Here is an 11,817-nt window from a genome sequence, read left to right on the forward strand (position 1 = left end):
CCCCAGATAGGTGCCTGGAATTACATAGAAGTCTTGACTGGAGCAGGGTGGTAAACTCTGAGAAGGTGGAGAAACACTGTCTTTGGTGGCCAGAAGTTCCCTGACACATGCTGCTCCAGAGAGCTCACTGTTACTTGGCCAAAAAGGCATTTCCAGGCTCCTTGGGTAACAAAGATTCTTGCTTGTGGTAAGCTACTTTGGTAAGCTTCTTTACTTCCTGAACCGGGCCCAGGACAGAGGCTCCTAAAGCTTAGAGCTGGAATGGAGTTGAAAGTTGATCTCTAATCTTTGGAGATGAAACCCAAGCCAAAAGCCACTTACCTGGTTAACAAAAGGTAGCAGAAATAAACTGGGGACATGAGCAGAAGTTTCTGCCATGGGGTTTAATCTTGCCCCAGCTGGAAAGCTTGGAGAACCCTGTTTTCTGTTTCTTACTATGAGTGACTGTATGCATGTTCATATTCTTGTGGGTGCACATGTATGTGAGCACATGTGCACGTGTGTGCACATGGAGCCCAGAGATTGATGTTGGGTGTCTTTCTCTCTTCACCAGGGTCTGTCAGTCAAACCCAGAACTCCCTCATTTATCTAATGTAGTGAGCCAACTTGCCCTGGAGCTCCCCCGTCTCTGTCATGTGCTGGGATTACAAGTGAGCCACCACTCCTGGCATCCATGTGGGTGCCTGGGATTGGAACTTCAGTCTCATACTTAACCCATGAACAGTTTTTAGGTCTGTGAACAGAGACTTAAATCCTTGAACTGGAAACACAAGATTTATAAAGAATAATCCTCTTAGTCCTGTGTCTTTTCAGAAATTACGGGCTCGAGAACAATACCAAACTGGTGCTCACTAGATCTTTTTATGGTAAAAGCAGCGCTAGTCCAGCACAAGGCTGTGTGCTGACTATTGCCTGCAAGGTCCATCTTACCTAGGGGCCAGCTTCATGGCAACCTTACAGGTTCTTAGGTGTTTTTGTTTGGCAGACTTTGACCCTATCTCTCTGTTACCGGGACAAAGTCTATGATGCTTCTGAGGAGAAGGGGCAAATCAACAGCCTGGAACTCAAAGCCTTCTCCAGCGAGCAGAATCAGGAGACCAGTGACGGAAGGGAGTCCCCCCCACCCCCCACCCACCTCTACCACGGCATTGTCTGCACCCACCGGGGCCCACAGTCCTTGTTGCTCCTGCAAGAAAAATGAGGCTAGAAGCACCTGACCAACAATAACATCTCCTTCTTTAACATCCTTGGCTAGCATGTGTGCACCTACACATTGTATGTAAAGCGGGGCGGGGGGGGGGGGGGGGGCGGGGAGTGTAGGTCAATTTGAGAGAAAAGAGTTCTTTTGTGGAACGTGGGTGGGACATGGGGGGGGGGCAGTAAAACGTTGGATAAGTTTCTCCCGTGCTGAGAACAAAGTATAAGCTGCAGATTTCAAACTAAAAGGAAAATTCAGTTTCATAAACAGCAACAGTGAGCTCTTTGGACCAGCATGTATCAGGGACTCCTGTCCAGCATTGTCACCAAAGACAGTATTCTCTGTATCCCCCAATCTTTTGCCACCCTACCCCAGTCAAGACATCTACATAATTTCAAATACCTGAAAGAGATAATCTTTGGCTTCAAAAGTGACTAGCTTGGAAGAAAAGTCATGGGTTGGACTACGCTTTACTCTTAACCCCCTGAGGTGAACGGGGTTGCCCAGAAGATCCCCATGAACTCTCTGTGCTCAGTCAATGCTCCCACAAAGGCGGCTCTGATCACCCTGAAGTCCACTGCAGAAGCTCCAGAGAAACCTGCTTACCAAGGGTAAAGTCAGCGTCTTCTAAGGCTAATTTTGTCTGAGGGGTTCGTCCCTCTTACTATTCCTTTTTTTTTTTTTTTTTTTTTTTTTCGTGACAGGGTTTCTCTGTGTAGTTTTGGTGCCTGTCCTGGATCTCGCTCTGTAGACCAGGCTGGCCTCAAACTCACAGAGATCCGCCTGGCTCTGCCTCCCGAGTGCTGGGATTAAAGGTGTGTGCCACCACTGCCCTGCCTAAGATACTGTTTTTAAACTTTGTCTCATTTGATCTTTTTTAGGGGGGGTGGGGGTGAGGAGTGGGGGAGGGTTGAAACAGGGTTTCTCTGTGTAGCTCTGGCTGTCCTGGAACTCACTCTGTAGACCAGGCTGTCCTTGAACTTGGAGATCTGCCTGCCTCTGCCTCCTGAGTGCTGGGATCAAGTTCGCCTATGCCACCACCACCCAGCTCCTTCGACATTTCAACTGGCCCTGTTCCCAGAATTTGAGTTAACTTAAATGGAAATATTTCCAGTAGTCAGAAACCTGTTTTTCATGCTTCCTTAGAAAATTAACATGTCTCAGGCAAAGTGAGTAATGTCAGTAAAGGGAGACAACCAGGCCTCAATGGCCATCTGTTTGGCCATGAGGATGAAAAGCCCCAGAGCTGAGGCTTTGAGGGATGAGGGAAGACAGACAACAGAACTTATTAGATATACGAGGGCTGGCAAAAAGGCAGGACAGAAAGACAGGAAAGATTATGGAGATGTGAAGAAAGAAAGGAACCCTACCCCAGAGTCTGGTTGAAGACTCTCACCAGCCAAGTATCACACATTTCAGTACAATTAACATTTTCTTAAGGTGGTTTCTCCTTTTCCAGTTACAAAATTACAATTTTCTAAAACTCTGGCCAGAAACCACCTTTACAATAAGACATGTCCTAAGCCCCTTAAGGAACCCTAGTGGCTCTTGTCTTAACTTATCAGATTAGGACCCCATCCAAAGTACCCTATTGTACTAGTTCACTTACCGGAGAGGGGCGGGGCAAGCGGGCACACCTGGTGGAGAGGGCTCAGGGATCAATAGCATTTGTTAATCTTACAGAGGACCAGGGTTCGATTCCTAGCACCCACATGGTAGCTCACAACCATCCATCATTCCAGTTCCAGGGGATCTGATGCCCTCTTTTGATCCCCACAGGCACCAGGCATGCACGTGGTACACATACATACACACAGACAAAATACTTGTACACATAAAACAGAAAATCTAAATAAAAAATTTAAAATAATTAAAACTCTTTTTGTGGGTTTATGTGCACATGTGTGTGCAGGTACACAATATAGAAGATCACATGGAGCCAAAAAGTTCACCTTGGTTGTCTCCCTTGACCACTATTTTATTATTTATTTATTTTGGTTTTCCAAGACAGGGTTTCTCTGTGTAGTCCTGGCTGCCCCTGAACACTCTGGAGACCAGGCTGGCCTCAAATTCAGAGATCCGGCTGCCCCTGCCTCCTGAACACTGGGATAAAAGGCATGCACCACCACACCCCAGATATTTTTTTAAAGATTTATTTATTTTATGCATATGAAGCTTTACCTGCACGCATGTGTGTGTATCACTTGTGTACCTGTTGGATCCCCCGTTACTGGAATTACAGATGACTGTGAGCCACCATGTGGGTTCAAGGTATCAAACCTGGGTCCTCTGTAACTAACCACTGAGCAAACTCTCCAGTCCTTTTTATTTTATTGTTTTTTGAGACACTATTATCTAGCTGCTCACTTATCAAAATTGGGTGTGGGGGACATGACTGGAGAGATGGCTCAGAAGGGAAGAGCACTTATTGTTCTTGAAGAGGATCCAGGTTCGATTCCCAGCACCTACAGGATGGCTCATAACTATAATTTCAGTTCAAAGGAATCTTATGCCCTCTTTTAACCCCTGAGGGTACCAGGCATGAACATGGTTCACATACATGCAGGCAAAAATCTCTTCAGCTATTTTATTTTTCATAAAAGGTCTCCCTATAGAGTCCTGGCTGGCTTTGAACTCACAGAGACGGCCAGCCTCTGTTTCCCAAAGCGCTAGGAATTAAAGATGTGCACCATGATGCTGAACTCCATGTTTTGTTGTTTTTCATATTTTTAATATTTTTTTTAATGTGTATGGGTGTGTGCTGGTTTGAATACGAATGTCCCCCAAAGGCTGATATATTTGAACGCTTAGTCACTGGGGAATGGCATTGTTTGAAAGGATTAGAAGGGTTAGGAGGTGTGGACTTGTTAGAGGAAGTGCATCACTGGGGGGTGGGCCCTTGAGATTTCAAAAGCCCATGCCAAACCCAGAGTGGCTCTCTTTCTATGGATCTGGATGTAGTTCTCAGTTACTGCTCTAGTCCTCTGAAACTCTAAACAAGGCCCCAATTAAATGCTTTTCTCTTGCAGCAGTTGCCTGGGTCATGGCGTCTCTTCACAGCAACAGAACAGTGACCAAGACAGGGTGCTTTGCCTGCACGGATGTTTGTGTACCAAGTGCATGCCTACTGCCTGCTAAGGCCCGATGAGAGTGTCTGATCCCCTGGAACTGGAGTTACAGCCTGTTATAAGCCACCATGCGGGTGCTAAGAACTGAATCTATGTTTCCAGAAGAACAGCTCTTAGCTACTGAGCCATCTCTCCCGCTTCCACCCTACATTTTGAGGCAAGGTCTCTCACTTAACGGGTTAGGCTGGCTGGCTAATGACTCCATGAATCCACCTGACTCTGGTTTGTGCCTCTCCCCCCACCCCACACACACACAATGAGATTTCAGATGTGTGTTGTGGCTTTTGGCTTTTACATGGATGCTGGAGAGTCAAACTCAGGTCCCCAGGCTTGCAAGGCCAACACTCTGTGTGTGCGTGTCACGGCATGTTTTGGGAGATTAAAGGACAACTTTCAGGGTTGGTTCTACCTTCCTGTGAGTCCTGGGGATTAAACTCAAGCTAGGTCATTAAAGCTAGGTGATAGGAGTTGGCGGTGTTGGCGCACGCCTTTAATCCCAGCACTCGGGAGGCAGCGGCAAGGTGGATCTCTGAGTTCCAGGCCAGCCTGGTCTACAGAGTGAGTTCCAGGACAGCCAGAGCTACACAGAGAAACCCTGTCTTCAAAAAAACAAAAACCAAACAAACAAAAAGCTTGGTGATAGCTACCTTTCACTCACCAAGCCATCACCTTGCCAGTCACCAATTCTCTTCATACTGGCTCATTTGGAAATTGTCTTGAAACCAAAAAAAAAAAAAAGTTTTACCTGAGTTTAAATCCCCCAAAGTTTAAAGGAACTGTTCGGGTTGCTGTGGGCAACAGTGTAGAGTGATGTCTCAGTTCCTACCGCCACTAAGTAAGAGTCACAACAGTTGACAGTTTCATGGGAAAAAGGAACGTGGTAAAAGAAAGTGGGCAAAGCTTTACACATATTAGTTGGTGACACACCAAATCTTCCTGGGAGCAGTTGGTAGATTCTCAACCTTAGATGAGCAAATGAGGTACCTTATTTCTGAAACAGCTCATATCCAAAAGTCCACATTCCATTGAACATTCCACTTATTCCAAGAAAAGGCTAGTCATGATTTAAATAAGACATAGCAAGATTTATATGCTGAAGGCCTGTAATCCCAACACTTGGGAGATGGAGGCATAAGGCTCAGAAGTTCCAAGTCATCCTCAGCTACAGCAAATATGAAGCCAGCCTGGGAAACAGGAGATCCTGAGGATGGTGGCACACGCCTTTAATCCCTGCAATCAGGAGGCAGAGGCAGGTGAACGGATCTCTGTGAGTTGAAGGCCTGCCTTGTCTACAGAGTGAGTTTCAGGCCGATGAGGGCTGCACAGTATGAATACCCTGCCTCAAATAAACCAACCAACCAAAACCCCAACCAACCAACCAAAACCCCAACCAACCAACCAAAACCCCAACCAACCAACCAACCAAATAAACAAAAACCCACAGAGAAACGGAAGGAAAGCTCCGTCAGTCACAACTGCAGCCTTAGTATTCAGAAGGCCAAGGCAGGAGAATCACGAGTTCAGGGTTAAAGGTTATCATGAGCTTCATAGTTCAGGCCCAGCCTGGCTTGCATGAGAGAGACCCTGTCTCAAAAAACCCAGTCACGGTTCACTTGCTTTGAAAACCTGGAGACATCAGTTCAATCCCCGGAACCCATGTGAAGAGCGATCTGACATCAAAGGTGTCCTGACCCTGGCACGCCGCTGTGCTGTGTACATGCACCACACCACACCACACCACACACACACACACAAATTCACCAACCAACCAACCAAACAAACAAACAAACCACTAAACCAGACAATGCAACTCTAGCCGATAAAGGGTAAAAAAACAAACCAACCAACCGAGAGGGGTCTGTATACGGAGGTACACGGAGGATGGATTTAATGTTTAGAAAGAGGCACTTTGCTACCCAAGTTTAAGTAGCTCCCGTCCAGAGGTTTACCACAGGGCTTCCTCTGCGGCTTCTCTCTTGGGCAGTGGATCTCTGCCTTCCCAGCCTTGCTCCTCAGGTTCCCCACACATGCTTCTCACTGACAGAAGAACGGACCTCGCTCCATGCTGGTGCTTCTCCCACTCCTCGCCGGCCTCCCGGAGTCAGTCCTAGGTAGGCCCGGGTCTTTCCCCCCAACCTTCTCAATGAAGCCCCCCCCCCCCCCCCCCCCCCCCCCCCCCCCCCCCCCGGCACCTTGCTCTTCCTGGCCCTGGGTCGCTTTGTTTGGTCGTTCTGCCCCTCTGCTCTACCCCAGCCATTCCTCACACAGTCAGGGCCTGTCCTCGGCCCTCTCTTGACCTGTCTAAATCCCCAACCCTGAGGTCTCGGGCCAAGGTCCTGCAGACGAGCTCCCGGTCCCTCTAGACCCCAGCCAGCCAGCGCCCCTCGCCCCCAGGCTGCGGCTCCCCCACGTCTAAGTCCAAGAAGCTGAAGCCCCGCCCCGCAGGCCAAGCCCCGCCCCCGGCCCGCGCGGGCCACGCCCCTCACTCACCTGAGGCGTCTCCGCGCGCGCGCGGGCGGGCGCGGGGCGGGCTGTTGGGGGCTGGGGGAGCAGGGCCGCGTCGGTCGGGCGGGCGGGCGGGCGGAGGGGTGGGGAGCTCCCCCGACTCCGGCCCGGCTGGCCCAGCGCGGCGGGGATGGGGTCACTGCGGCGGCGGCGGCAGCCAGGCCGAAGCCGGGGTCCCGGCGCTCCGCGGTGGCGGCTCCATCTCCATCATCAGGGGCTTCACCTGAGGAGGGACCGGCCCCCCCGCCGAGCCCCCCCCATCACGGCCATTCCTCCCCCCCTACTCCGGAATAACTTCCGGTCCCACTACCAGGCGACAGGCGACTGGGCCAAACACCGAGCGCCCCCCAAGCCGGGGAGACTGCGGAGGGAAAAAAAAAAAAAAAAAAAAAAGAGAGGAGCTAGGGGAGAATAGCCGAGCGCCGAAAGATGTAAGTCCAAAAGGCCCTGTCGTGCAGAGGTTAAGCCAAATCTGTTTCTTCATCGGCATCTAATTTGCACCACGGGAGCCCCATGTGCCCCGGCAGGTCTTGCTCCTGGGGCCGAGGTTTGCCCCATGCCCTCCCCAAGATAATATTGATTTCCACCCTCTGCGCATTATTTGTCCATTCTGCCGAGAGAGCAGGGATCGGGGAAACGGGTGGAGGGTACCATTGAAAAACAATCACTTCTCTCTTCACATCAGTTAGGCGGTGTGCCGCAGATGGTAGCCGACCTGAGGAGGGAGACCCACTGCTCGATTTCCCAGCGGCTGCACCCACTAGCTGTGGGTTAGCCTTATGCCTGCCCTCTTGCAACATGTTCACTGCCCAGGCCCACGAGGTCCCAGCCATAACCTTAAACAGACACTTTATTGGTATATATATATATATATATATATATATATATATATATATATATATTTTTTTTTTTTTAAAAGTAGAGCTCTGAGGGAAACCCCCTTGCATCCCATAGGCAGTAGAAAACAGTAATGTATGGTTCTTACACAGTCTACACACATTTGGCTGGAGCATCTGAGCGATGCAAAAGTAAGGCCCCCGGTGGGGAGGTATTAGAAGCGGAGGTGTGGTAGGAGGAGAAAGCGATGTCTTCAGAACAGCTTTCTCCCCTCCAGACTCTCCAACCGCTCTCTCCTGGCAGAGGCAGAGGCCAGGAGAGTCCATGTTCCTGTGTGGAGATGTGCAACGTGTGTGCCTGGGTACAGTTTAAGACACAGTGAATACAGGGTCAGGACCCAAGAAGAGGAAGGAAATGTTCTTCCACGGCAACGAGGATCAAGGATGGGCTGGGAAGTCTGGGTGGTTCTTTGGGTACAGACGGCTCTGTTCCACGCCTTTACGGAACCACGCGGACGTGGACACGGTGCCAGGCGTTGCTGAGTACGCCTCGCAGGTTCCAGATGGGGGCTACGGTGTCTGGCTGCACGTTGTAACTGTCATCCACAGCTTTACAAATGATGTTCAGCTCCTTTTGCTCTGCTGGCACCTGAACTTTCAACTGCCATATTCGCCAAGCCCAGGCCTTCCTGGGACATTGTTCCTCTCCCTCTAGCTCAGCTTCCTGCCAGGTGAGTCCGCCATCTACGGACACATCCACTCGAATCACGGCCCTGCCACCACCGCTCCATGCGTAGCCCTTGATCGTCACCTCTCCCGACTCTACAGTCGCCCCATCTTGAGGCTGCGTGATAGCCGACTGGATAGGTAGTTCCTGGATTGATGGGGCCAGATCAAAGTCTACCGTGTTCCAGTCCACGGACGGAGAGAAGCCTTTGTAATCCCGCCTCTGCCAGTGGCTGTGACTCTCCTCTGACTCCACACTCACTTTGGCCAGCCACTTGACGTTGCGGGCACCCACCACACCGGGAACCACCACCCGTACGGGGAAACCGTGGTCACGAGGCAGGGGCTGACCATTCATTTCATAGGCCAGGAGGACCTCGGCTTCAGGATCCATGGCCCGAGCCAGAGGGATAGATGCTCCATAGGCAGTCCCCGTGGGGTCTGAGTCAAGTCCCTCGAAACAGACATGGGCCTCGGTTTCACGGACTCGGTGGCCAGCCTGGGCTAACACGTCACAGAGTCGTGCCCCAGCCCAGCGGGCGGTGCTGATGGCTCCTGTCCGCCACTCCAGACCTTTCACTTCCTTAACCTTACTCATCTCAGAGCGCCGGTTGCCAGCACACTGCAGAGTGACGGTGATTTCATGTTTAGGAAACTTATACAAATCATCCAAGGACAGGGACAGCGACTGACCTCCAGGCGCCCCTACTACGTGCAAGCGATAGGTGTCTGGGTCCACATTAGGTACAGGCAGATGGTTCCGGGTGAAAAAAATAGGGTTTGGCGTGATGTAGTTTTCCGTCAGCAGTTCAGGAGGAGGCTCTGCGTTAAAGGGGCGCTGGCTATTAATCCTCAGGGCTGGATGACGGACAGGATCATCAGCATAAGGGTCAGAGGCCTCCAAGGTGGGGGGTGACACGTTATCCTCAGGGTTCAGTTCCCCAATCTTATACTCGGCCAGTAACTCACGTACATGGGGCTGGTTGTGGAAAGCATAGAGGGACCAGAAGGGCTCTAGGGGACCCCCTGCTGCCAGGATCAGTTTTGATGGTCCTCCTGGGTGTAGGTCCACAAATTCTGTAACATCGAAGACCTCAGAGCCTAGAGTTACCCAGACTCCAGTTTCGGGGCTGTTGTGGGACCTCACTTCCTCTTTGGTGTACATCCGTGGTGACTCCTGAGCAGCCTACAGGTAGGGGAGGGAGAAAGCAAAAGGAACAGCATATTAAATCACTCTAGGTCATTCTGACACCATCCATCCATAGTCTTAGACTGGGAAATTAAAGGAACAGATAGTATGTCTGTAGTGCATGAAGACAGAGCAGGTACCGGGAAGAGCGTGTGAGATCCCTCTGTCCCTTTCCTGCCTACCTTGCAGCGAAGGTCATGATAGGCCAGCACTGCGCCAAGGCCCAGCAGGGTCCCCATGACTTTCCACCCCTGAGTTCTTGAGTTTTCATCAGAAAAGGTGAGGCTGGGGTGCTGGGGTTTAAATGAATCATTTGTGGAGCATGCTGGGATGCAGAGCCTCGAGGGGGTTGTCTTGACTCTGGAAGAAAGAGATCTTTAGTAGCACAACAAGTCCTGTGGAAAGGACCATTGGAGGTCTGTGGCTGCCTCTCCCTCATTAGTCACCAGCTTTCAGTTGGAGTTTAGTTTCTTCCGGATGGGTAGGACCAGTGAAACACAGCTTTCTCTTTCCTCCAGGGCCATTTCTGTACCATCTTATCTTCCAGATAAGATAAATATCTGCCAGATAAGGTAATTACGAGATAGTCTAGGAGATAAGTAACGGGCTGGGATAACCTACCTGAGGGCCTGTGGAAGTCCCACCACCACAGTTCTGTACAGCCGAAGCAGCATTGTGGCAGACCTACAGGGAGAAGATTCTGGGTTTCAGAACAAGAAAACCCCTGCGAGGGGACATTTGGGAGAATTAAGAATGCAGGGTCCAAATGGGTTCTTGGAGTAAACTTGGAGCACTTCAGTGGTTGGCTGTGCTGAAGAGGCGGAAGGGGTGGAGTGGGGATGAAGGAGGTACACAGGCTTCCAGAGAGAACAATGCCCCAGGCCAAGGAACGGAAAGGACAGATGCAGGTTTGCCAATTAAAAAAAAAAAAAAGATACTGGGTATTGAACCCAAGGCCTTGAGAAGGTTAGACAAGTGCTCTACCACTGAGCTATCCTCCCAGCCCCAGTCTGTAATTATCTCTAAAGTGAGACCGATGAAAACCGAGACAAGAGGGTAGCGGCAACCTAATGGGGTAGAGGAGTTCAAATTCTAGAAGCAAACCGTCTTGGGTATGTACAACCAGGCCTCGTCATTAACGGGCTCGCCGGGCAACACAGTGGGCCTCCCTGAAACTGTATCCTCATCTCTACCCAGAGGACCTGATACCAAGAGTAAACAAGTAATAACATTCACTCAGGCCTTTCCAGTTCTCTCCCTCCACCCCTCTAAAATAAATACCCTATCTGGGAACTGAACCCCAATTCAGTGTCTCCACCCTACCCTGTAGTGATCTCAGCGAACGGAGAGAGAAGTCAATGGCCAGCGTGTCAGGGGATGGGCTGAGGAGGAAGTTAATGTTTCTGCTCTCTGGCCTGCAATAGTATCTCCCTCACAACCCCGTGCCCCTCTGACCCCGGAGGGTCAAAGCGGAGAGCGGTAGTAAGAGGCTGCTGGTCGCTGAGATGCTAGGGGTGGGTTGTTACGGATAGGGAAGAGAGGAAGATGGGAATAGGTGCCAGTTCCGCTTCTCTTTACCTCTGGGCCACGGGGACCCGCACTCTCCCAGCCATACCTTAATTCCAGCAACCGGATTTTATCAGCTTGGTCCCGGGCTTTGGAGGGGGTGGCCGGTTAAATACCGAAATACCACTCTATGGTGCAAGCTCCTAACTCTCCGGAACACTTTAGGCAGGGAGGGTGTGTCTGTCCAGAATCCGGACAGATACGCAGTCTGCGACCCCTGGCGCGCCCAGACATCGTTTACGGAGGTACTGGTCCTTTTGCTGCTCCTAAGGGTTGGAGCTTCCCGGACCGCCTTGGCCCTGCCGTTGCTCTCTCCCTCCTCTCCCTCCCGATCGCAGTCCCCTTACCCGGCTCGATGTCCGCAGGGGAACAATTTCACCGGCCCGGTGCGGGGCCAGAGCTCCGCGCGCGGCGGGGCGGGGCGGGGCGGGGCCTGGCCACGACGCGCACAGCCCGTGCAGGCGTCCTCACGCCCCTCGCCCGCGCCGCAGTCATTGGCCCCTCGCTCCGCCGCTGCTCCTGACGAGGACTGGCAGCTGTCACGGGTCGCCGGATGCGAGGCCGGGGGAGGGCGGAGCGTGGCCGGATCCCGGCGGGTGCAGGCCTGCTTCTCCCTCCCGGGGACAGTGGACACGCACGGATGATGACCCGGAGCCGACCGCAGCTCCG

The 11,817-nt window shown here is 51.6% G+C and overlaps 1 protein-coding gene across 2 annotated transcripts; it reads right to left on the reverse strand.

Moving 5' to 3' along the window:
* Positions 1 to 7,970: 7,970 nt before the first annotated feature.
* Suox (sulfite oxidase) lies at positions 7,971 to 11,600 on the reverse strand. Of its 2 annotated transcripts, none has more exons than XM_052753679.1 (4): positions 11,496 to 11,600; positions 10,204 to 10,266; positions 9,765 to 9,942; positions 7,971 to 9,579 (listed from the first exon to the last, which is right to left on the reverse strand). In XM_052753679.1, the coding sequence occupies exons 2-4, from the start codon at positions 10,254 to 10,256 to the stop codon at positions 8,167 to 8,169; spliced, it is 1,644 nt and encodes a 547-aa protein (XP_052609639.1). In that variant the 5' UTR covers positions 10,257 to 10,266; positions 11,496 to 11,600; the 3' UTR covers positions 7,971 to 8,166. The 2 variants fall into 2 exon arrangements, with proteins under 2 accessions (XP_052609639.1, XP_052609640.1); XM_052753680.1 differs by lacking the exon at positions 11,496 to 11,600 and adding an exon at positions 11,198 to 11,489.
* Positions 11,601 to 11,817: the final 217 nt, after the last annotated feature.

Source organism: Peromyscus californicus, unplaced genomic scaffold (genome assembly GCF_007827085.1).
Source record: "Peromyscus californicus insignis strain IS unplaced genomic scaffold, ASM782708v3 Scaffold_24__1_contigs__length_46423439, whole genome shotgun sequence".
Classification (NCBI taxonomy): domain Eukaryota; kingdom Metazoa; phylum Chordata; class Mammalia; order Rodentia; family Cricetidae; genus Peromyscus; species Peromyscus californicus.